The sequence below is a fragment of the Phyllobates terribilis genome, unplaced genomic scaffold, assembly GCF_046119375.1.
Source record: "Phyllobates terribilis strain yellow unplaced genomic scaffold, ASM4611937v1 Scaffold_4__5_contigs__length_816908805, whole genome shotgun sequence".
NCBI lineage: Eukaryota > Metazoa > Chordata > Amphibia > Anura > Dendrobatidae > Phyllobates > Phyllobates terribilis.
This window is the reverse complement of record NW_027362764.1, coordinates 713,714,818-713,739,413: the sequence shown is the minus strand read 5'-3', so window position 1 is coordinate 713,739,413 and position 24,596 is coordinate 713,714,818. Positions and strand designations below refer to the sequence as shown.

General features: G+C 47.2%; 1 protein-coding gene across 1 annotated transcript in view; it reads left to right on the top strand.

Annotated features, from left to right (window-relative positions):
- The window catches only part of CDH17 (cadherin 17), a 116,760-nt gene that overhangs the window by 37,333 nt on the left and 54,831 nt on the right, over positions 1–24,596 (top strand). Inside the window, exons 3-6 of the mRNA XM_073679669.1 lie at positions 5,440–5,580; positions 6,633–6,771; positions 8,428–8,586; positions 22,169–22,356. Coding sequence (XP_073535770.1) covers positions 5,440–5,580; positions 6,633–6,771; positions 8,428–8,586; positions 22,169–22,356 — 627 coding nt within the window. The remainder of the gene's footprint in view (positions 1–5,439; positions 5,581–6,632; positions 6,772–8,427; positions 8,587–22,168; positions 22,357–24,596) is intronic.

The window sequence follows — 24,596 nt, the reverse complement described above, 5'->3', positions numbered from 1 at the left end:
GTATGGCATGCTCATCCCCCAATCCTGGTATGTGTGGCCTCCTCATCCCCCAATCCTGCTATGCATGGCCCCATCATCCCCAATCGTGGTATGCACGGCCCCCTCATCCCCCAATCCTGGTATGTGTGGCCCCCTCATCCCCTAATCCTGGTATGCATGGCCCCCTCGTCCCCCAATCCTGCTCTGTGTGGCCTCCTCATCCCCCAATCCTGGTATGCATGGCCCCATCATCCCCTAATCCTGGTATGTATGGCCCACTCATCCCCATTCCTGGTATGTATGCCCCCCTCATCCCAATCCTGGTATGCATGGCACCCTCATCTCCCAATCCTGGTATGTGTGGCCCCCTCATCCCCCAATCCTGGTATGTTTTGCCCCCTCATCTCCCAATCCTGGTATGTGTGGCCTCCTCATCCCCCTATCCTGGTATGTGTGGCCCCCTCATCTCCCAATCCTGGTATGTGTGGCCTACTCATCCCCCAATCCTTGTATGTGTGGTCCCCTCATTCCCCAATTCTGGTATATGTGGCTACCTCATCCCCCAATCCTGGTATATGTGGCCGCCTCATCACCCAATCCTGGTATGTGTGGCCCCCTCATCCCCCAATCCTGGTATGTATGGCCCCTTCATCCCCAATCCTGGTATGTGTGGCCCCCTCATTCCCCAATCCTGGTATGCATTGCTCCCTCATCCCTCAATCCTGGTATGTATGGCACCCCTCATCCCCCAATCCTGGTGTGTGTGGCCCCCTCATCCCCCAATCCTGGTATGCATGGCCCCCTCATCCCCTAATCCTTGTATGCATGGCCCCATCATCCCCAAATCCTGGTATGTATGGCCCCCTCATCCCCATTCCTGGTATGCATGGCCCCTCACCACCCAATCCTGGTATGTGTGGCCCCCTCATCCCCCAATCCTGGTATGTGTGGCCCCTTCATCCCCCAATCCTGTTATGTGTGGCCCCCTCATCCCCCAATCCTGGTATCCATGGCTTCCTCATCCTCCAATCTTGCCATGTATGGCCTCCTCATCCCCCAATCCTGGTATGCATGGCCTCCTCATCCCCCAATCCTGGTATGTATGACCTCCTCATCCCCCAATCCTGGTATGCATGGCCCCCTCATCCCCTAATCCTAGTATGCATGGCCCCTTAATCCCCCAATCCTGGTTTGTGTGGCCTCCTCATCCCCTAATCATGGTATGCGTGGCCCCATCACCCCTATTCCTGATATGTATGGCCCCCTCATCCCAATCCTGGTATGCATGGCGCCCTCATCTCAAAATCCTGGTATGTGTGGCTCCCTCATCCCCCAATCCTGGTATGTGTGGCCCCCTCATCCCCCAATCCTGGTATGTGTGGCCCCCTCATCCCCCAATCCTGGTATGCATGGCCTCCTCATCCCCTAATCCTGGTATGCATGGCCCCATCATCCCCAAATCCTGGTATGTATGGCCCCCTCATCCCCATTCCTGGTATGCATTGGCCCCTCAACCCCCAATCCTGGTATGTATGGCCCCCTCATTCCCTAATCCTGGTATGTGTGGCCCCCTCATCCCCCAATCCTGATATATGTGGCCCCCTCATCCCCCAATTCTGGTATGTGTTGCCCTCTCATCTCCCAATCCTGGTATGTGTGGCCTACTTATCCCCAATCCTGGTATGTGTGGCCCCCTCATTCCCAAATCCTGGTGTGTGTGGCCCCCTCATCTCCCAATCTTGGTATGTGTGGCCCCCTTATCCTCCAATCCTGGTATATTTGGCCCCCTCACCACCCAATCCTGGTATGCATGGCACTCTCATCTCCCAATCCTGGTATGTGTGGCCCCCTCATCCCCCAATCCTGGTATGTGTTGCCCCCTCATCCCCCAATCCTGGTATGTGTTGCCCCCTCATCCCCCTATCCTGGTATGTGTGGCCCCCTCATCTCCCAATCCTGGTATGTGTGGCCTACTCATCCCCCAATCCTTGTATGTGTGGTCCCCTCATTCCCCAATCCTGGTATGTGTGGCTACCTCATCCCCCAATCCTGGTATATGTGGCCGCCTCATCACCCAATCCTGGTATGTGTGGCCCCCTCATCCCCCAATCCTGGTATGTATGGCCCCTTCATCCCCAATCCTGGTATGTGTGGCCCCCTCATTCCCCAATCCTGGTATGCATTGCTCCCTCATCCCTCAATCCTGGTATGTATGGCACCCCTCATCCCCCAATCCTGGTGTGTGTGGCCCCCTCATCCCCCAATCCTGGTATGCATGGCCCCCTCATCCCCTAATCCTTGTATGCATGGCCCCATCATCCCCAAATCCTGGTATGTATGGCCCCCTCATCCGCATTCCTGGTATGCATGGCCCCTCACCACCCAATCCTGGTATGTGTGGCCCCCTCATCCCCCAATCCTGGTATGTGTGGCCCCTTCATCCCCCAATCCTGTTATGTGTGGCCCCCTCATCCCCCAATCCTGGTATCCATGGCTTCCTCATCCTTCAATCTTGCCATGTATGGCCTCCTCATCCCCCAATCCTGGTATGCATGGCCTCCTCATCCCCCAATCCTGGTATGTATGGCCTCCTCATCCCCCAATCCTGGTATGCATGGCCCCCTCATCCCCTAATCCTAGTATGCATGGCCCCTTAATCCCCCAATCCTGGTATGTGTGGCCTCCTCATCCCCTAATCATGGTATGCGTGGCCCCATCACCCCTATTCCTGATATGTATGGCCCCCTCATCCCAATCCTGGTATGCATGGCGCCCTCGTCTCAAAATCCTGGTATGTGTGGCTCCCTCATCCCCCAATCCTGGTATGTGTGGCCCCCTCATCCCCCAATCCTGGTATGTGTGGCCCCCTCATCCCCCAATCCTGGTATGCATGGCCCCCTCATCCCCTAATCCTGGTATGTGTGGCCCCCTCATCCCCCAATCCTGATATATGTGGCCCCCTCATCCCCCAATTCTGGTATGTGTTGCCCTCTCATCTCCCAATCCTGGTATGTGTGGCCTACTTATCCCCAATCCTGGTATGTGTGGCCCCCTCATTCCCAAATCCTGGTGTGTGTGGCCCCCTCATCTCCCAATCTTGGTATGTGTGGCCCCCTTATCCTCCAATTCTGGTATATTTGGCCCCCTCACCACCCAATTCTGGTATGCATGGCACCCTCATCTCCCAATCCTGGTATGTGTGGCCCCCTCATCCCCCAATCCTGGTATGTGTTGCACCCTCATCCCCCAATCCTGGTATGTGTGGCCCCCTCATCCCCCTATCCTGGTATGTGTGGCCCCCTCATCTCCCAATCCTGGTATGTGTGGCCTACTCATCCCCCAATCCTTGTATGTGTGGTCCCCTCATTCCCCAATCCTGGTATGTGTGGCTACCTCATCCCCCAATCCTGGTATATGTGGCCGCCTCATCACCCAATCCTGGTATGTGTGGCCCCCTCATCCCCCAATCCTGGTATGTATGGCCCCTTCATCCCCAATCCTGGTATGTGTGGCCCCCTCATTCCCCAATCCTGGTATGCATTGCTTCCTCATCCCTCAATCCTGGTATGTATGGCACCCCTCATCCCCCAATCCTGGTGTGTGTGGCCCCCTCATCCCCCAATCCTGGTATGCATGGCCCCCTCATCCCCTAATCCTTGTATGCATGGCCCCATCATCCCCAAATCCTGGTATGTATGGCCCCCTCATCCGCATTCCTGGTATGCATGGCCCCTCACCACCCAATCCTGGTATGTGTGGCCCCCTCATCCCCCAATCCTGGTATGTGTGGCCCTTTCATCCCCCAATCCTGTTATGTGTGGCCCCCTCATCCCCCAATCCTGGTATCCATGGCTTCCTCATCCTCCAATCTTGCCATGTATGGCCTCCTCATCCCCCAATCCTGGTATGCATGGCCTCCTCATCCCCCAATCCTGGTATGTATGGCCTCCTCATCCCCCAATCCTGGTATGCATGGCCCCCTCATCCCCTAATCCTAGTATGCATGGCCCCTTAATCCCCCAATCCTGGTATGTGTGGCCTCCTCATCCCCTAATCATGGTATGCGTGGCCCTATCACCCCTATTCCTGATATGTATGGCCCCCTCATCCCAATCCTGGTATGCATGGCGCCCTCATCTCAAAATCCTGGTATGTGTGGCTCCCTCATCCCCCAATCCTGGTATGTGTGGCCCCCTCATCCCCCAATCCTGGTATGTGTGGCCCCCTCATCCCCCAATCCTGGTATGCATGGCCTCCTCATCCCCTAATCCTGGTATGCATGGCCCCATCATCCCCAAATCCTGGTATGTATGGCCCCCTCATCCCCATTCCTGGTATGCATTGGCCCCTCAACCCCCAATCCTGGTATGTATGGCCCCCTCATCCCCTAATCCTGGTATGTGTGGCCCCCTCATCCCCCAATCCTGATATATGTGGCCCCCTCATCCCCCAATTCTGGTATGTGTGGCCCTCTCATCTCCCAATCATGGTATGTGTGGCCTACTTATCCCCAATCCTGGTATGTGTGGCCCCCTCATTCCCAAATCCTGGTGTGTGTGGCCCCCTCATCTCCCAATCTTGGTATGTGTGGCCCCCTTATCCTCCAATCCTGGTATATTTGGCCCCCTCACCACCCAATCCTGGTATGTGTGGCCCCCTCATCCCCCAATCCTGGTATGTGTGGCCCCTTCATCCCCCAATCCTGTTATGTGTTGCCCCCTCATCCCCCAATCCTGTTATGTGTGGCCCCCTCATCCCACAATCCTGGTATGTATGGCCCCATCACTGCACACACAAAAAAATAAACACTTACACTCACCTTCCTTCCTCACCAGCACGCGCTCTCAGATGCTGATATGAGCTGTTGCTGCCGGCATATTCACTCCTCTCCACGCAGGGACTATGGGCGTGGAGAAAAGTGAATATGCATTCTGTTTAGCAGCGGGCACTGTCAGCTGGAGCCGCGGCTCAATGCTCCTCAGTGCCCGCTACTAAAGAGAATGAATATTCCCTCTTCTCCCCGCCCATGGGCGGGGAGAAGAGGGAACATTCATGTCCCTTTAGCAGCGGGCACATGTGATAGCTGCAGCAGCGGCTACTGCGTGTGCCCCTCCTCCGCCACTCCAACCTCCCTCCCAATACTCACCTATCCTCCTCGTTCCCCCACTGCTTCGGGGCCCTCCCGGCTCACGGGCCCCATAGCTGAGGCGTGGCCTGCCGCCATTGGCGGTATTCCACTGCTTCCAACAAGAAGACTCTATGGCTCATCGAAAGCCTCTCTACTCTTGCTTTAGGATCAAGAAGCTAAAAATTGATGGCTTATTGGCCGTCATATCTAGTACTTTTTAGAAACTGCCTTACCTGGAAGTATGAATTTCTGCCTAAATACCTGCATTTTCAACTACTAACAGTATGAAATATCCTAATATCTAATAAGAATATTCTTCTGTTCTCTTCTAGTTTGAGAAAAGCAATTCAAGGTCTGTAACATTTTTACTAGAAGGTGAAAAAGATGATATAATTGAGATTGATCCTAATAATGGACTTCTACGTACACTGCAATCGCTGAGGTGGGATAAGAGAAAAGTCCACACATTACAGGTAACGAGAATATGGGCATTTTCTATTCTAAGGGCATGTTTACATGTGGTGTTTTTGCAGCATTTTTTGCTGCTTTTATTATTTTCTGTAGCTAAAATGCTGTTTTACAGCACCAGCAAGGTTACTGATATTTGAAAAATCTCATGCACACACTTGTGTTTTTTGAGCTGCTGAGCAGTTTTTGAAATCTGCAGCAAGTTAATTCTTTTAGCAATTTTGCAACATTTTTCACCCCTTCTAATGAATGGGAAAATAAATGTATACAAAAAACACAGCAAACACGCAACAGAAAAAAAAGAACCTATCTTGTGAGTACCAACTAGAAGGGGTAGCACTAGCTATCATATAAGTTAAAGTCTGACGCTTAAAGGGAATCTGTCATTAGGAATAACCCCCCTAAACCATCTATATGGGCATGTAGGTTACAGGAAGGTGAATTAAATGATACCTTGATATCTGTGATCTGATGACTTTTTACGGAGAAATGTATATTTTTCTTAATATGTAAATGAGCTGTTAAGATCTATGGGCCGGACATAGATCTCCCTGAGAACCTGCCTCCAGAGCTTATGTTAAATGAAAGGTGTTACCAGTGTGAGACATGTAATGACTGTCAGCTCGCTCTCCTGATCTACATGTCTGAATCTGTCGGAGAGATCTACCGGTGCATCTCACTAAATTAGAATATCATCAAAAAGTTAATTTATTTCAGTTCTTCAATACAAAAAATGAAGCTCATATATTATATAGAGTCATTACAAACAGAGTGATCTATTTCAAGTGTTTATTTCTGTTGATGTTGATGATTATGGCTTACAGCCATTCAACCAGCTGATCAGTGGGGTCGCTGTTATTCGGAGCCTCACAATCTCACTGCTGACCTATCCTAAGAATAGGTCATCAATATTAAAGTCTCCTCACTGAACAGCCAATATTATCCCTCCAAACAATTTAGTAGATTAATTTCTTCACTATTCTGTATAGTAGATTTCTATGATTCTGTAATTAAGTGGATGGAAATTTTCTGACTTATGTGTATTCTTCATCTGTAGGTAAAAACGGTTGACAGTGGAGGATTGATTGTTGAAGGTCCATATACTGTTATTATAATTGTAGAAGATATCAATAATAATGCACCAGTATTCAACCAGAGCGAGTATCATGGTGGAGTCAGAGAACAGTCTAGGCCCGGTAGGTGTAAAAAGGTCCATGTTACTGCATGAATAATGCCTCTTGTTTTTTATTTGTTGTTTTCATCATCTAATACAAAATTTTCCAATCCATGTGTCATGGACCCAGGGCAGGCGATCTGGCAATTGCCCAGAGGCCCCCATTGCCCTTGGGGCCCCCAGTATATACTGCAGAAACTACATTGATAATAGCAGTTCTACATTACAGTGTAGTTATCGATGTTGGGAGTGCAGTAGGACCTGTGGTGACATCATGGTTATGTGACCGTTATGTCAATAGAGGTTCTGTACTATGCGGGAGTTTAGAAGAACTGAAGAAGAGGAGACAGACAGACTGGTAAGTATTCTATAGTGTGTGTATATGTATGTGCTCTGTGTATGCAACATGTCTTTGTATGTATTTATGTGCTCCATGTATACATGTCTCTTTATGTAAGAGCTCTATGTACCCATGACTTTGTATGTATGTGCTCTGTGTATACATGTCTCTGTATGTATAAGCTCTGTGTATACATGTCTCTGTATGTATGTGCTATATGTATACATGTCTCTGTATGTAAGTGCTCTGTGTACCATGTCTTTGTTTGTATGTATTTATGTATGTGCTCTATGTATACATGTTTCTGTATGTATGTATGGTCATGTATGTGTGTATGCTATGTGTATATACATACATGTGAGTAACAATGTTTGTGTCACATACTGTGTGTGTGTAGCATCCACATTTTTAAATATCGGCAGCGCAGGTGAGAGTTCAGAGGTCTAAACATGTCAGCAATCGCCCAACAAATGAGCACAATGCTGCTCATTTATCAGGTGATTGGAATGTTTATACTGGAATAAAAATCATTGTTTTTAGCAGCACATCACCTGGTGAAAATTGCAGATATGCTGCTGATAACATGGTACTGTATGAGGACAAATAATCTATTAGTAATTGTTTTGTCCCCATCATTCTTCCTCAGCCGGTGTAAAGAGGCTGGGAAACAAGCGTTGAACGATTTCAATATTGTCGATCGCCCTCGCTTAACTGCCTGAACTCAGCCCATGGAAATGCAATGTAAATGTTTCTGTGTAATGGTGTAATACGTTAGCATTTGGGGGCCAACATTAAAATTTTACCTAGGGCTCTACTTTGTATAAAACCAGTCCTGCATGAACCAGCAACGTCCTCTGTGCAGAATTCCTATTAAACTGCACACACCATTTCATTGGTTTCACTATATCAATAAATAGCACATTTTTTATGACACCCTGGAAAACTGTTGGGTTTTTTAACCTAATTAGTTTCCTTTTCTGCGCTTAGCAATATTTTAATATCACATTATACTAAGGGGAGCTCTATTTTTCGGTCACAGAGCTCCATATCACCTTGATAGAGATAGATGACATTCTGGCTATTTGTAGCCACCACTAGGAACTTTGGAGCTTTTTGCATACACTAAACTAGTGTTCTGGATACCTGGAGGATTGCCATCTTTAACAGTATACATGGGAATGGTTTATGCATGGTTGTATCTGCGTTATGCTTTCAAGTGCCTAATTAATTAAGACTCATTCAAAAAAAGTGAATGTGCAAAAAGAAAACTAATCTGAAGATGTTACAGTTCGTAAAATAATATTTTGCAACATTTTGTTTGTATTTTGACCAATTTAGGCAGACCATTTATCAAAGTGTTTGCAACCGATAATGATGACCCATCAACACCCAATGCCCAACTCGTCTATAAAATCAAGCAACAGATCCCAGATCCAGCCAAGGTCATGTTTTTCCAGATCAACAACGTAACGGGGGAAATTTCCACCACTATAAATGGTACGTACAGAGCAATCATTGAATCCTAAGAAGGCATCGGGCAGCTGAACATTAACTCAGCCAACAGCTGGCTCAATTGCTTCGGCTGTAAAAGGAAGTCTTTCATTGATAAAGATTGTGGAACTTAATCGCGCTCATCCGATTATTTTATTTTAATGGAAAAATGTTAATCTTTTAGTAACTAAAATAAGTACAATGTCTCAAGTATTGGATATTCTATGTCTATGTAGTAATATAACAATGGAGCAATATATGATATCTAAATTATACAAATTGCATTTTTTTGGTGTGTGTATATATATATATATATATATATATATATATATATATATATATATAAATACGCTGCTCAAAAAAATAAAGGGAACACTCAAATAACACATCCTAGATCTGAATGAATGAAATATTCTCATTGAATACTTTGTTCTGTACAAAGTTGAATGTGCTGACAACAAAATCACTCAAAAATCATCAATGGAAATCAAATTTATTAACCAATGGAGGCCTGGATTTGGAGTCACCCCCAAAATTAAAGTGGAAAAACACACTACAGGCTGATCAAACTTTGATGTAATGTCCTTAAAACAAGTCAAAATGAGGCTCAGTATTGTGTGTGGCCTCCACGTGCCTGTATGACCTCCATACAACGCCTGGGCATGCTACTGATGAGGTTGCGGATGGTCTCCTGTGGGATCTCCTCCCAGACCTGGACTAAAGCATCCTCCAACTCCTGGACAGTCTGTGGTGCCTCGTGACGTTGGTGGATGGAGCGAGACATGATGTCCCAGATGTGCTCAATCGGATTCAGGTCTGGGGAACGGGCAGGCCAGTCCATAGCTTCAATGCCTTCATCTTGTAGGAACTGCTGACACACTCCAGCCACATGAGGTCTGGCATTGTCCTGCATTAGGAGGAACCCAGGGCCAACCACACCAGCATATGGTCTCACAAGGGGTCTGAGGATCTCACCTCAGTACCTAATGGCAGTCAGGCAACCTCTGGCGAGCACATGGAGGGCTGTGCGGCCCTCCAAAAAATGCCACCCCACACCATTACTGACCCACTGCCAAACCGGTCATGCTGAAGGATGTTGCAGGAAGCAGATCGCTCTCCACGGCGTCTCCAGACTCTGTCATGTCTGTCACATATGCTCAGTGTGAACCTGCTTTCATCTGTGAAGAGCACAGGGCGCCAGTGGCGACTTTGCCAATCCTGGTGTTCTGTGGCAAATGCCAAGCGTCCTGCACGGTGTTGGGCTGTGAGCACAACCCCCATCTGTGGACATTGGGCCATCATACCACCCTCATGGAGTCGGTTTCTAACCGTTTGTGCAGACACATGCACATTTGTGGCCTGCTGGAGGTCATTTTGCAGGGCTCTGGCAGTGCTCCTCCTCTTCCTCCTTGCACAAAGGAGGAGGTAGCGGTCCTGCTGCTGAGTTGTTGCCCTCCTACGGCCCCCTCCACGTCTCCTGGTGTACCGGCCTGTCTCCTGGTAGCGCCTCCAGCCTCTGGACACTACGCTGATAGACACAGCAAACCTTCTTGCCACAGCTCGCATTGATGTGCCAACCTGGATGAGCTGCACTACCTGAGCAACTTCTGTGGGTTGTAGAGTCAGTCTCATGCTACCACGAGTGTGAAAGCACAACTAACATTCAAAAGTGACCAAAACATCAGCCAGAAAGCATTGGTACTGAGATGTGGTCTGTGGTCCCCAACTGCAGAACCACTCCTTTATTGAGGGTGTCTTGATAATTGCCAATAATTTCCATCTATTGTCTATTCCATTTGCACAACAGCATGTGAAATTGATTGTCAATCAGTGAAGTGGACAGTTTGATTTCACAGAAGTTAGATTTACTTGGAGTTATAGTCTGTTGTTTAAGTGTTCCCTTTATTTTTTTGAGCAGTGTATATATATATTGTAGGGATCCACTACATTAGGTATTAGGTAGCGTTCACACAGGCAATACGATTTGGTCCAAACAGGTGCAGTTTTATTGCTTTCACAAAACTCCAAGAGATTCAAAACCAAAAACAGCCTCTTCTGGACACAGAGGCATCACAGCAAATAAACAGTTCATTTAGCAGGGCATATATGTTAGTGCGGGCTCACCCGAACAAATACCAATCCTCTCTCCCGTAGAAAATGTCACATACAGAAGAGGCATGATCCCATCAGTCTCAGTATCCCTTTGATCTTGAGCTCCAGCAGATTCCAGTGCCAAACAGAAGTGTTCAACTCCAGGCACAATTAATACTGAACAGGCTGCAGCTTTCACACAATTCCTTGCAGCTCCAATTGTTATGAACATGTTCACACTCACACCTGGGAAACGCCGCACCTACAACTAACTGGTTCCTGTACAGACTAGAAAGACCCTAGCCACACAACTTAAAAACACCACCTTGGACCTGGCTCCCTAAAAGGCAGTCAAGGGGTTTCTTGTACCTCTGGAGGAACCAGAGGGGGGACCGCAACACACTACCAACAAGGGGAATGTAAGGTGAGAAATTAAGATACATTCAAATAAGGTGGAGGGGTGAAGGTTAAGGAGTACCAAAAATAAAAGGAACAACAAAGACCTGCCAAGAATAGTGATAAAAGCAAAAGGTGCTGGGAGGGAAAGCAAACCAACTGGCAGCAAGAATACAACTGGAGTTTACCAGCAAGGTAAACCCCTAAGATAACGAGCTGGAACTCCTAAGTATACATCTGACTCGCCCAGGGGGATATATGGGGGGGACTCAGTACCCAGGCCTTTACCTTCTTTGCAGGATATCACGGCAGTCGGCTCGTGACGCCACCTTTGGTTTCTGGTAATGGTTACCAGCACTGCTACAGATCTCCGGGGGGTGATGGGATGGCAGTTGGGATGTTTCTGCTACCCATAGGCGGAGCGGGCCCCCGGGGCAGGGTTGATGGAAGGGATGCAGGTGAGAGGTGGCCCGGTCGGGTCAGGGGGGAATGACGGACACTCACACAGGAGATTTGCTTCAGTACCTTTACTGGTGTAATGGCAGGTAGGGTCCAGGGTACTTGATAGGAAGGGTGCACTTCAGGACTCTCCCCAGTGAGCGGGTATAAGGCCTCCTGATCCGTGTCTTCCTCTCTCTAAGCTCCTAGCCAGCCTGGAACTTGGCCTAGCTTCTATGTTGTGTTGCTTTCTCACCTGACCTCTTGGTAGTAGGACTTTTCCTTGGCAACCACTATCCTTGGACGCCGGGGCCTTCGTGGCTCCTAGTCCTGTATTTGATGGTAGCTTCAGGATGACCAGGAGTCTGGAAGCCTCCTGGTATGCCAGTTGTCCCTGCTGGGTGTAGAGAACCCTGCAGGCGCGGACCCGGTGTCTGGCTTGTGTCCTGGGGTGAGTCTGTGATGCTCCTCTGCCCCCTCAACTCCTCTCTCCTCTCTCCTTGCCTCGGCCACACTCGGGGGCCCTCAGTACACAGCAGCTCACATGCTGCTTCTTCACTGCTCTCAGTGTCAGCACACTCTCTCTCAGACTGAGAGACTCTCTGACTGACTAACCCCACCCTCCAGTATATATATCCCTAACAGGGCTCCCTCTGGTGGTATGAGGTGGAAGGGTGGAGGTGTTTGTAATGTAATGAGGGCCTCTTGTGGAGGAGTCCGTCCATGCACCCTTTTGAGTCCTGTGGTATCTGTGGTAGCAGGGTGCCACATTCCCCCCTAGTACAAGTCAGTACTCCTGGACTGAAGCATTTTAAACAGGTAACAAAAAGTAACAATAATAACTGCAATAACAATAACAATGTTACTGTAAGTCCCGTCACCAGTTGTCCATTTCACTGGTGAAGGTGCAACATGAGCAGCATGAGGGACCCGTCTGAAAACTCTCAACATAGGCCCTGGGCGTGGCTACAGGGCATAAGTGATCCAGGTCTTGGACCACGTCTTCGGCCACGCCAAACGGTTTTTTTTTCTGTGGTCTTTTTAATATGAAACAAATAGGGGGCACTTTGATAAGTGCAACTATTTACAATGGACAGTTTTTGGCTGCTCACAATCCTCAGCCTACAAGTCTTTATACCCTTATGGGTAACTAAAGGCACATATTAATTTTCAATTCACACAATAAATAACAATAGGCAATACCCAACTGGGTAACTATTTACACGGTAGGCGTTTTGTATTTATTCCCTATACCTGGCAGGGATTGGCCTTGTGTGCTGCGTGTGAACCTTCGTAGCACTGGGGTGATACTGGTGTCTGTGCATGCACTATCCACTAACCTATCAGGTGTGCGTGCAGGTAAATTATAAAACTGCCTCAATCTCTCTATAGGACTGGCAAGTGCACTGTTTACTGGGCCCTCAGGCTCTGCTTCAACTGGTGATCCTCCTCTTACTGGGGACTCTTCCTGTTCCTGAGCAGGTTATTCTAGGGCGCTAACAGGTTCTTCTTGTGGTGGAGGCTCTTCTGGTGGTTGACAGAAGTGTATGAATGGTATGATAACTGCTCCGTCGAGTTGAGGCCAGTCCGCGGGGAAGTCTCCTAGAACTGTATGAACTACATCGTCCTTGGGTTTCTCCGGTATTACAAGAGGTGCTTCTTCCTCCTGTGTCTTCAGTAGACCTGGGTACAATTTCAAGTGGTCTCTTGAGACTGTTGCGGTTGTCTTACCTCCATCCTTGCTGATCAGGCAGGTTTTGGTATTGTCAAATTTGGAATTTAACACTGTGTAGGGCTCTCTTTCCCACTGGTCATTGAGCTTGTGACCTCTTCTTTTCCGCTTTAGCACTATTTCTCCGGGCGCCAAGGGTTCTGCTGGTGCGTGCTTCTTGTCTTTCCCTCACCTTGTTTAGACTGTCTTCGAAACAGGCCTGTACTTTCCTGTACTGCTCTTGGCGACTTGTGTCTCAATCTTCAGTAGACGTATCTGCAGCAGGTTTTACCACTCCGAGCTCCAGGTCCATGGGCAATTTTACAGGTCTTGCTCTCATGAGGTATGCTGGGGTACAATTAGTAGAGCCCACGGGAATGTGGTTATACAGGTCCACTAGGTCAGGTAGTTTGTCTGGCCACTGGTTCCTCTCTTCCAAAGGTAGGTTTTTTAACAGGTCTATAACGATGTTATTCATTTTCTCACACATACCGTTGGTTTGGGGATGATATGGTGTAGTCCGGATCTTCTTGCATCCATACAGGTGACAGAATTCTTTGAATAGCTCAGTTTCAAAAGCAGGGCCTTGATCTGTTAGCACCTTGTCCGTATATCCATGGGGTCTGCAGAAGTAGGCTTGAAACGTTCTTGCTGCAGTTTCTGCTGTCAGATCTTTGACAGGGGCTACCACCAGGAACCGGGAATAGTGATCCACCATGGTCAGGGCATAGGAATATCCTGATCTGTTGGGCGACAGTTTGACGTGATCCAGAGCGACAATCTCCAGGGGTTGGGTTGTTTTGATGGACTGCAAGGGTGCTTTCTGACTGCCGTAGTCTTTCCTTCTGAGGCTACAGGGCCCACAATTCCGGCACCACCTTTCTATGGAACTCCGCATTCCAACCCAATAGAACCGGTCCTTCAGCAGGGTTTCCAGCTTCTTCCAGCCAAAATGACCTGCTTGGTCATGGTAGGCCTCTAGCACCATCTGGATATCCGTCCTGGGCACTACAATCTGCCACACAATTTCATGGGTTCTAGGGTTGACATACCTCCTGCACAGCTTTTCTCTGTAGATGAACAGCCAGCTTCTCTCATTCCACAGGTGTTTGGCTTGTGGAGTAGCATCCTTCTCCAGGTGAGAACCTTCTTGGGTTATCAGTCCTTTAATGAGGCTGACAACCGGGTCACTGTCCTGGGTCTCCTTCCAACTGTGATGAGGTAAAGGATTCAGCGTCCTACCATGACGTCTTCTGGAGGCGTGTTGCTCGTGGACCACTTCACTTCTGTGGAAAGCAGGTAATTCAACTTCTTTTAGGTCATCCACTTCATCCTCGGTGTCTGACTGGTGGGGCATTCTTGACAGGGCATCAGCATTGGTGTTCTTGTGACCTGCCCGGTGCTTGATTGTGAACTGATAATTCGACAATCTGGCTACCCAACGCTGTTCCATGGCTCCCAACCTGGCTGTTTCCAGGTGTGTCAAGGGGTTATTGTCGGTAAAGGCTGTGAATTTAGTTGAGGCTAGGTAATGCTTGAATCTTTCAGTGATAGCCCAGACCAAGGCCAGGAACTCCAGCTTGAAGGAACTGTAATTCTCCGGGTTCCTCTCAGTAGGGCGAAGCTTCCTACTGGCATAAGCAATTACCTTTTCTCTGCCGTTTTGCTTCTGGGACAACGCAGCTCCCAGTCCCTCATTGCTGGCATCTGTGTATAACAGGAAAGGTTGGCTGTAGTCGGGGTAAGCCAGGATTTCCTCACCAGTTAGGGCTTCCTTCATTAATGCAAAGGACTCAGTCTGCTCTTAGCCCCACTGCAATGGGGGACTTTTACCTCTTTTGGACTGTCCTACTAGGAGATCTTGTAAAGGTGCTGCCTTTTTGGTGTAGTCATTGTAGGCATACACAGAGAGATTTGGGGCTGGCGGGTGGAGTTCATCTATGGACCAGTACCTTTTGTAGAGGACATAAGGTATGATGGTTACCTGTGAGCCGGTGTCCAGTAGTGCAGGTGTTGCTATGCCATCCGGCACGATGGACAGGAAAGGCCTTCCTCCTACAAACCGGTCGTACCAGCTTGATGGGCCTGGTTGATCTACTCCTGGGTGTCGGCCCTTGGCCCCAGGGTTTGCCCATTTAAAGGACAGATCCGCACGGTGTGGCCTGTCTTGTGGCAATGGTAGCAGATGAGTTCTCCTGGAGGGCGACGTAGGTCATTGGTCCTCCCACAGGGTGGCGTTGTCCTCCTTCTTCTCCTCATCCAGGGGACATCCACAGGACTGTCGGCGAGTAGGATCCTTCCATCCGGCTCGGGCTCCGCCTGTAGCTGCAGGGCGCTCAGGACAGTGGTCAGGGTTTTACTTAGCTGACGCACCTCAGACCGCAGGCTGTCCAGCTCTCTAGGGGGCACTGTTTGCACTTTTGTCTCAGCTGCTAATGAAGGGGCAGTGAGTGCTGTGGCCATTGGGGTGGCCCCACCCTGGTAACGCTGGATAGCAGTACCTGATGTTTCCAGGGGCTGAAGGCCCTTAATAGCCATGTCCTTCAGGGTATCAAAGGTGGCATTTGGATGATCTAAGGCCCACCACCGTACGATTCTGCTCTCCTCCTGGGACCTCAACCCCCGGATGAATTGTTCTGTCAGCATTTTGTCCCCATCATGTATGCTGGTTGGACTAACCTGTTTCAGGGCCCTCAGGGCCTCTTGTAAACGCCAGGCATAGTCCCGGATACCGTCCTCAGGTTTCTGGGTACAGTGATAGAACCTCATCCGAAGATCTGTCTCAGTGCGGTTTTCAAAGACAGTTTGCAGTCTCTTAAATATAATAGATGCTGATTCCTGGTCTGTGGCTGGCCAGGTTTCAACTTCCCGCTCTGCGGCACCAGTCAATTGTCCCAGCACAACAGCGGCTCTCTGTTTACCAGTCATTGAGTACATGTCCAGTACACCGCATATTTTCCTTTTGAATCCAGACAGGGTGTCTGGTTTGCCGTCATACTGGGGAAGCCATTTCGCTCTGGGGATATACGGCAGGGTCATGGGTATGACTGGAGTCACGACCCCTGCTGGTGGAGCGGCCGCTCCGGCCTGAGCAGCGCTTAGCGCGAGTTGAGCATCGAGAGCGTTAACCGGTGCTCCGGCGTCTTGTTGGTCATCGGCCATGGTTGCGCCCTCCTAGTAAACCGTAGCCTACCTTCTTTTTCTTTTTCGGGTAGGTTGCAGCTCCGCAGACGACGGTCTCCTTCCAGGACCTGGCGCTTCCTGGTGCTGTGTCAGAGCGCGAGGCGGGGCTTGACCTTCGCACGCTACCAACGGTCACGCCTCTCTGGTTCCCGTGGTTATGCCCCTCTTCTTCCCGCGCGGCAACGCGGTAATGGCGGCAATGGTCACCACAGTTTAAACACAGTTCAATTACGGCACACAGTACCCGGTGGCAACGGGCACGAAATCCTGTTCGTGACGCCAGGAAGAGTGTGACTCGCCCAGGGGGATATATGAGGGGGACTCGGTACCCGGGCCTTTACCTTCTTTGCAGGCTATCACGGCAGTCGGCTCCTGGGCCCGTCCTCTGGGTCACTCTTTAAAAGGGGTTTTGTTAACAGTTTGTCTCGTGACGCCACCTTTGGTTTCTGGTAATGGTTACTAGCGCTGCTGCAGACCTCCGGGGGGTGATGGGATGGCAGCTGGGATGTTTCTGCTCCCCATAGGAGGAGCGGGCCCCCAGGGCAGGGTTGATGGAAGGGATGCAGGTGAGAGGTGGCCCGGTCAGGTCAGGGGGAATGATGGACACTCACACAGGAGATTCGCTTCAGTACCTTTACTGGTGTAACGGCAGGTAGGGTCCAGGGTACTTGATAGGAAGGGTGCACTTCAAGACTCTCCCCAGTGAGCGAGTATAAAGCCTCCTGATCCGTGTCTTCCTCTCTCTAAGCTTCTAGCCAGCCTGGAACTTGGCCTAGCTTCTATGTTGTGTTGCTTTCTCACCTGACCGCTTGGTAGTAGGACTTTTCCTTGGCAACCACTATCCCTGGAAGCCGGGGCCTTCGTGGTTCCTAATCCTGTATTTGATGGTAGCTTCAGGATGACCAGGAGTCTGGAAGCCTCCTGGTATGTCGGTTGTCCCTGCTGGGTGTAGAGAACCCTGCAGGCGCAGACCCGGTGTCCGGCTTGTGTCCTGGGGTGAGCCTGTGATGCTCCTCTGCCCCCTCAACTCCTCTCTCCTCTCTCCTTGCCTCGGCCACACTCGGGGCCCTCAGTACACAGCAGCTCACGTGCTGCTTCTTCACTGCTCTCAGTGTCAGCATACTCTCTCTCAGACTGAGAGACTCTCTGACTGACTAACCCCACCCTCCAGTATATATATCCCTAACAGGGCTCCCTCTGGTGGTATGAGGTGGAAGGGTGGAGGTGTTTGTAATGTAATGAAGGCCTCTTGTGCAGGAGTCCGTCCATGCACCCTTTTGGGTCCTGTGGTGTCTGTGGTAGCAGGGTGCCACACATCCACTAGGAAATATAGCCAGCAAGGAAGTGCATGAAAGGGATACTAATTATAAAGCTCCACCCAGAATGTGATAGGGCAAACCAAAATGTGAAAATGGAAAACACATGTAAAGAAGAAAACAAAGAATGGAGAATAAAGACAAAGGAGAAATCAGCATTTAGACAGGGAAGGAAAAGAGTGATAGCTCAACATGCAAAAGAACCGACCATGATGCAACAGGTCACCGGATTGAATTTCCAAACCGAGCCATGACACCAACACACACACTGCTCAGCTTTTCCTAGCTGACCCATGCAATCTCCATTCAGAGAGAGATCCTGACATGTCTCTCTACCAGCTATAGCTCAAATTTTATCCAGCAGACTGACACATCTAGTGAACACAGGTCCTGGTTCTTAGTCAAAGGTAGTCAGGTGCATCTAATGAAGACCTGCAGTGGTAGGATTTAACCCTGTCCTACCTGGCTTTGCTACTATATACATATAATGTGTGCTGTAAGAAAAAGACTGGTGTTACTGAGCTTTCATTCTTATCTCTCATCCTCCATTTACTAAACCATTATGTACATTTGTTGTCAACTTAAAATTATTTGGGGATAGTGATCCCAAGAAGGCCCATAAGGATTTTGTAATCAATGGACCCAAATTGGAGAAAAGGAAGGAGAAATTATATAATCTTTAAAGGGGTTTTCCAAAAATTGTAAATTATCCCTATCCACAGGATACAAAATAACTTGCTGATCACTGGGGATTCAAACAGTGGGACAGCAACAATCATGGGGCTCTGGACCCCTGAGAACAGGCCCATCTTGAATGGAGAGGAGATGTGCATGCTTGACCTGCAATTAAAGCTATCTCCAGCAGTCCCATGGACAATGAATGGAACAAAGGCCAAACACACACACCATGGCTCCATTCTAGATGGGGCACTACGAAGCCCTTTTCTCAGAAATCAGAAAATTATCCCCAATCCTAAGTGTTACACACATGCCACTAGGTTCAGATAGGGGTGAGACAGGTTACATGAATTCTTTGGAATCCTGGGGGAACCGTTACTCAGGGCGACCATAGACCATGTGCTGCAGCTTCTCTCAGGCACACAGGGATATTGACCCTCAGGCACAGACACGTAGGTTGTTTCACTTGCTGACCAGACACACTTGACAAGAGTCCTCATAAACGGTAGAACAGTAGCATTTAATAAGAAGCCGCACAGCCAGTGCAAGTTAAGTCTTATGAGCAACAGGCTCCAGTGACAAACAGTACAGTTTCCTTAGCAGCACAGCAGTTCACAGTCTTCCCAGTAATACAGCACAGTACAGCTCTAATGTAAAGGCATATTAATGAACACAGCAGTCTTTACAGCACAGTGAGATGGAGGAGGGGGGAGGGTTTGCTGAGGGAGATGTGACACCATTTCTTACAGTCCTTATCTTTCTGCTTGACAATACTCTGCACTGCTAGCTCAGGAACTCTACCTGACATGTGCTTAGTTTCCCTCCTGACTTGAATTCTTTTCACTTGCAGGGGCGCTTTGGTCAGATGCAGAACACACACACCACCTTTCTCTTCTGCTCCAGCCAGACAGTAAACAACTTCCCCACAATCCCCCTGGGGTTGTGCTAAACACTCCCCTTCTCCTGTGACTGTGTTAACCCCTCTAGTGCTTGTGTTACTGTGTTAACCCCTCTAGTGCTTGTGTTACTTCTAATAGTTGCTGAATGCTTTTAAAGCAACAGCACTACTTCTGCATGTCACATAAGGATAGGGGTTAACTTGCAATTTTTGGAAAAAACCCTTTAAGCCTATTCCAATTATTCAGTAGGTTCTGTGGGAACGGGGGAGCTGAAGATTAATTGTATTGCATTGATTGTATTTTATTGTCCAATATAAATATATGGGGGACATTCATTTATTGTAAATGTAAACACATTTAGGTGGGAGTTCCTCTTACAAATTTTACATTATTTGTTGCACCTCTATTTGCCATAGTGGGGATTTGCTTTAGTCGGCTGGATGTTTGTATTCTGCATTTCTTTCTTGGATACATTTAATAAATTGAATGTTTACATAAACAGAAGAGATTAAGGTCACGGAGGGATAACAACATCGTTTGGTTTCCAGTTCCTATAATCATCCTGTTTATGTGTGAGCTGTCTTTCTTATTACATAAATTGTGATTATTTGAAATGACTTATTTCCTAAAAATTATTATCAATCATTTTTACAAGAATGGCAAGATAAGGTCCTCAATAAGTTGTAGTGGTGAGTTGATGACCAGTCAATGCAGTGTAGGGGATGCCAATTCTCCTTGTGGAGCCCACTAAGCTGGCATAGAGAGACTTAAAGAGGTTGTCCAGTACTTTTACATTGGTGGCCTATCCTTGGGATAGGTCATCAATGTCTGATGGCCAGGATTCAACACCCGGCACCCCCACCGATCAGCTGTTATCAGGGTAGGTGGCCACCGACTGGAAGTACTCACTTGCCGAGTTGCTCCATCTGTAGTGGCCGGGGCTTGGTACTACACATCGGCCTTCTACGGATTTGAATAGGAGGCAGATGTGCAGTACCTAGCCCGGGCCACTACCAGAAGATGGAGCAGCTCGGCAATAAGTACTTCTAGCTGGCCGCTGCCGCCGACAGCAATAACAGCTGATAGGTAGGGGTGCCGGGTGTCAAACCCTGGCCAATCAGACATTAATGTCTAAGGATAGGTCATCAATTTAAAAGTCGAGGACAACCTCTTTAAACTATGTACAAACAGAATATTTTTGAGGCATTCAAGACCATTAGGGAAACACTCCCTTTTTGGGGACTTTTTTGTTGTACTTCTTTTCCTGAAGCAATTTTGAAGTGTTTTGGAAGAGGGTTTTTTTGCTGCCATGTTTTTGCAGCCTTATGATTGGATTGTTCCTAGTTTTGAGCAGATTCCATCAGGATATGCTTCAAAGAAGTTCCGTTTTTTTTTTTCCACCAGTCGTTTTACAAAAGCTGATAAGAAAAAAAGCTTAAAAAAACACTTATATGAACAGCAAAGAGGTTTAACACCAAATGAATAGGAAGAGTCTTTCCAGCATTTTAGGAGTAGATCCACTCCAAAAACTCCTAAAAACAACCGCTCTGCACATATTCTTATAGGCTGAGAAATGATCCCTGGGGGAACGGTTATGCAAATTATCTGTCTCTCTAGTGCTATCTGTTGGAGGTAATTGCTCTATAGTGAATATTTGATCCTCTAATGAGCCTTGCCGCATGATTTGGATATGTAGCTAACCTGGAGAGTTTTCCAAAAAACTTCCTTCTTTCGAGGAGTACTGCACATCTTACATTATTGTCACGGGTGTGTCAGAAGTGACAGATAGTCGCCCTGCAGTTGGTTGCAGAAGATCTCTTTGTTTGACATTACAGACACCTTTTTAGCTGTCTCACTCTAGGACCCAGCGGCTACCTCCCTCCGGCTAATTGACATCCTGGCCTGGGTGTTTAAATACTTGCTGTTTGCCATAGGAAGGCGCCTGTGATCACTTGTTTCTTGTGAAGGCTTGGAGCTGTTGCAGTTTGCTTACTTCCTTGTTGGTGCTTGGAGGACGTAAGGGTATTCTTTCTAAAGTCAGCTCAAGCTAAGCTACTTTTCCCGGTGTTTGTCTCCTTTGTTGTCTTCAGTTGTTAGTGGGGACTGACTAATGCTCATCCCCCCCTTCCCTATCCAGGGCCAAGCGCTAGAGAACTACAGGGTTTAGGTTTCTGTGCGGCGATTGATGAGGAACCAAAATAGGGACGATAGGGGAGACGGTGATATCAGATCAGCCTAGGAGGTCTCCACTCTTCCTTTCCCTAGAGTCTGGGCTCCCTTCCCCTCTTCCTTTCATGTTGCATTTAGTCTTTCCCACACCTTGCGTGACAGTTATATTCTAAAATAAATTTAAGACATTGTATATAATTTTATACTGCTATTTCCGATGTGAAAACTAAAATCCACAAAACTGTCGTGGATAGTGTAGAAAAATCAGTTCTAGTGTTAAAAATTTGGATACTGAAAATAGCTATGATAAAAATTCCTCTAGTGTTATGGGGCCAAAAGTTTCTAATCATTATGGCGCACCATATAAGTGGTAGTTATATTATTATCTCAAGTAGTGGTCTCCTAGACCCTTCCCCATCACTTTCCCCTTTACTTTAAAAATGCATGATTGTACTTTCTACAGGAAACAAAAATATATATATATACAGTATATATATTATGGGAAAAAGCAGGTACAAAAATTGCACGTGTGCTCTCTGCGTGTGGTTTGGGGCACACATGGACACCACACAGATCGATTATACCCTGAAAGAGAACTTTATAGAAAGCTTCTTTTGTCATATGTATGTCTTTTTTTTTCTTTACTTATGGCAGGTTTCATGTTCTAAATGAAGTTTTTGAGCTTTTAATCTTTCTTCTTCTTGTAGGAACTCAATTTCTGAAGTTTGGGGATAAGCCATATGAACTTGTACTGGAAGTATCAGACCTTGCAGAGAGACCCTTTAGTCATAATACGAAGGTGTATATTAACATCTTGGAAAATCTTTGGAAAGCACCAAAACCCATTACCATAACAGAAAACTCCACAGACATACACCCATACAGTATTACCAAGGTACTGACTTGTAAACTAGTGTGAGTAATGATTAAATGGATTTCAGCTACCACCTTGCCCTATTACATAAATGGACAATGTCTCTAAACTTACCTTCTATGCTAAGTGTGATGCAGCCAAGTTGCAAAAATCACTGTTTAAAATGGCGCTCACTGTATGCAATGTACCCTTAGGTTAAGTTCACACGATGAGTATTTGCTGAGTTTTTGACACTTCAAATTTTTACTCCGCAAAAAACCCAAAGTCTTAGGGTGCTTCTGCGTTCTTTGCCCCGATCAGTGGTCCTGTTGGGGCTTATGACCGAACCCCCAGCAAAACGACTGGGTGTCCTTCTCTAGTAGGCGTATTCGCCCGAATCTTATTTTGCATGGAAGGGGGGAGTTTGGATGTAAGCCCCGACTGGACCACTGAACGTAGTGAAGAACGCAGTGTGAAATCACCCTTACAGTTCCACAAAAGTGAATGGGTTTTACAGAAATTTCATGCCAACTATGCTTTTAACGCTGTGTAAACTGACCTGCAGTGCGCATTTGAAATCCACAACATGTCAATTTCTCTTGCCGATATGCTGAGTTTTATGTGCAGATTTTACCAATAGACTTGAATTAGATGCGGAAAATTCCCAAGTAAAAAACAAACATCAATAAAGTTTTGTCAAATCCAATTACTAGGAAGTATAAAAAACATGTGAAAAACGAGATAAAAAAACAATAGAAATGTGATAAAAACACAATAAAACAGCACTGAAAAATGCAAAGAAAAAAATGCAAGTAACCTGATTTACCTAATATCTGCAAAAAAATCTGCAGCATCAAAAGCTCACCAAATACTCATCGTAAAGAGTCATTTAGGTAGTGGCACTGTGTAACTAACAGCTTTCTTCAATGCTCATACACTAGTGTTCAAAATAATAGCAGTCCGATATGACTAACCAGATTAATCACTGTTTTTGGTATAAATTATACTGTATTACCACATGTCAAACAATTTACCAGTTGGTGCCGTAGATTCTAAGAAAACCACCAGACTCCGCATTCATGATCTGCATGTTTTTGAGTCTGTGTATTTGAATAATTATTTGAAAGGGGGTGTGTTCAAAATAATAGCAGTGTGGAGTTCAATTAGTGAGGTCAATCATTCTGTGAAGAAACAGGGGTGAATCAGGTGGCCCTTATTTAAGGGTGAACCCAGCACATTTTGTACAAGTATTTCTCCTTGAAAGCCTGAGAAATATGGGTCGTTCGAGACAATGTTCAGAAGAACAATGTACTTTGATTAAAAAGTTGATTGGAGAGAGTAAAACTTTTAAAGAAGTGCAGACAATGATAGGCTGTTCAGCTAAAATAATCTCCAATGCTTTAAAATGGAAAGCAAAACTAGAGAGGCGTGGAAGAAAACTGAAGACTACCATTTGAATGGATCGAAGAATAGCCAGAATGGCAAAGGCTCAGCCAATGATGAGCTCCAGGATGATCACAGACAGTCTCAAGTTACCTGTGAGGACTGTGACAGTTAGAAGATGCCTGTGTGATGCTAATCTCTTAGCAAGAAGTCCCCGCAAAGTCCCACTGTTAAAAAAAGACATGTACTGAAGCGGATACAATTTACCAAAGAACACATCAACTGGCCTAAAGAGAAAGGGAGAAACATTTTGTGGACTGATGAAAGTAAAATTGTTCTTTTTGGGCCGAAGGGCCACACACAGTTCCTCAGACGACCCCCAAACTCTGCATTAAAGCCGCAGTACACTCTGAAGACAGTGAAGCATGGTGGTGCAAGCATCATGATATGGGCATGTTTCTCTTATCATGGTGCCGGACCTATTTACCTCATACCAGGGATCATGGACCAGTTTGCATATATTAAAATACTTGAAGAGGTCATGTTGCGTTACGCTGAAGAGGATATGCCCTTGAAATGGGTGTTTCAACAAGACAAAGACCCTAAACACACCAGTAAACAAGCAAAATCTTGGCTCCAGTCCAACAAAATTGAGGTTATAGAGTGGCCAGCCCAATCCCCGTACCTTAATCCGATAGAACGCTTGTGGGTGACATCAAAAATGCCGTTTCTGAGGCAAAGCCAACAAATGCCAGAAAATTGTGGGATGTAGTCAAAGCATCCTGGGCTTGGATAACAGTTGACAGGAGCCAGAAACTGTTTGACTCTATGCAACATAGATGTGAAGCAGTTCTAAAACACTGTGGGTTATGCAACTAAATATTAAGTTAGTGATTCAC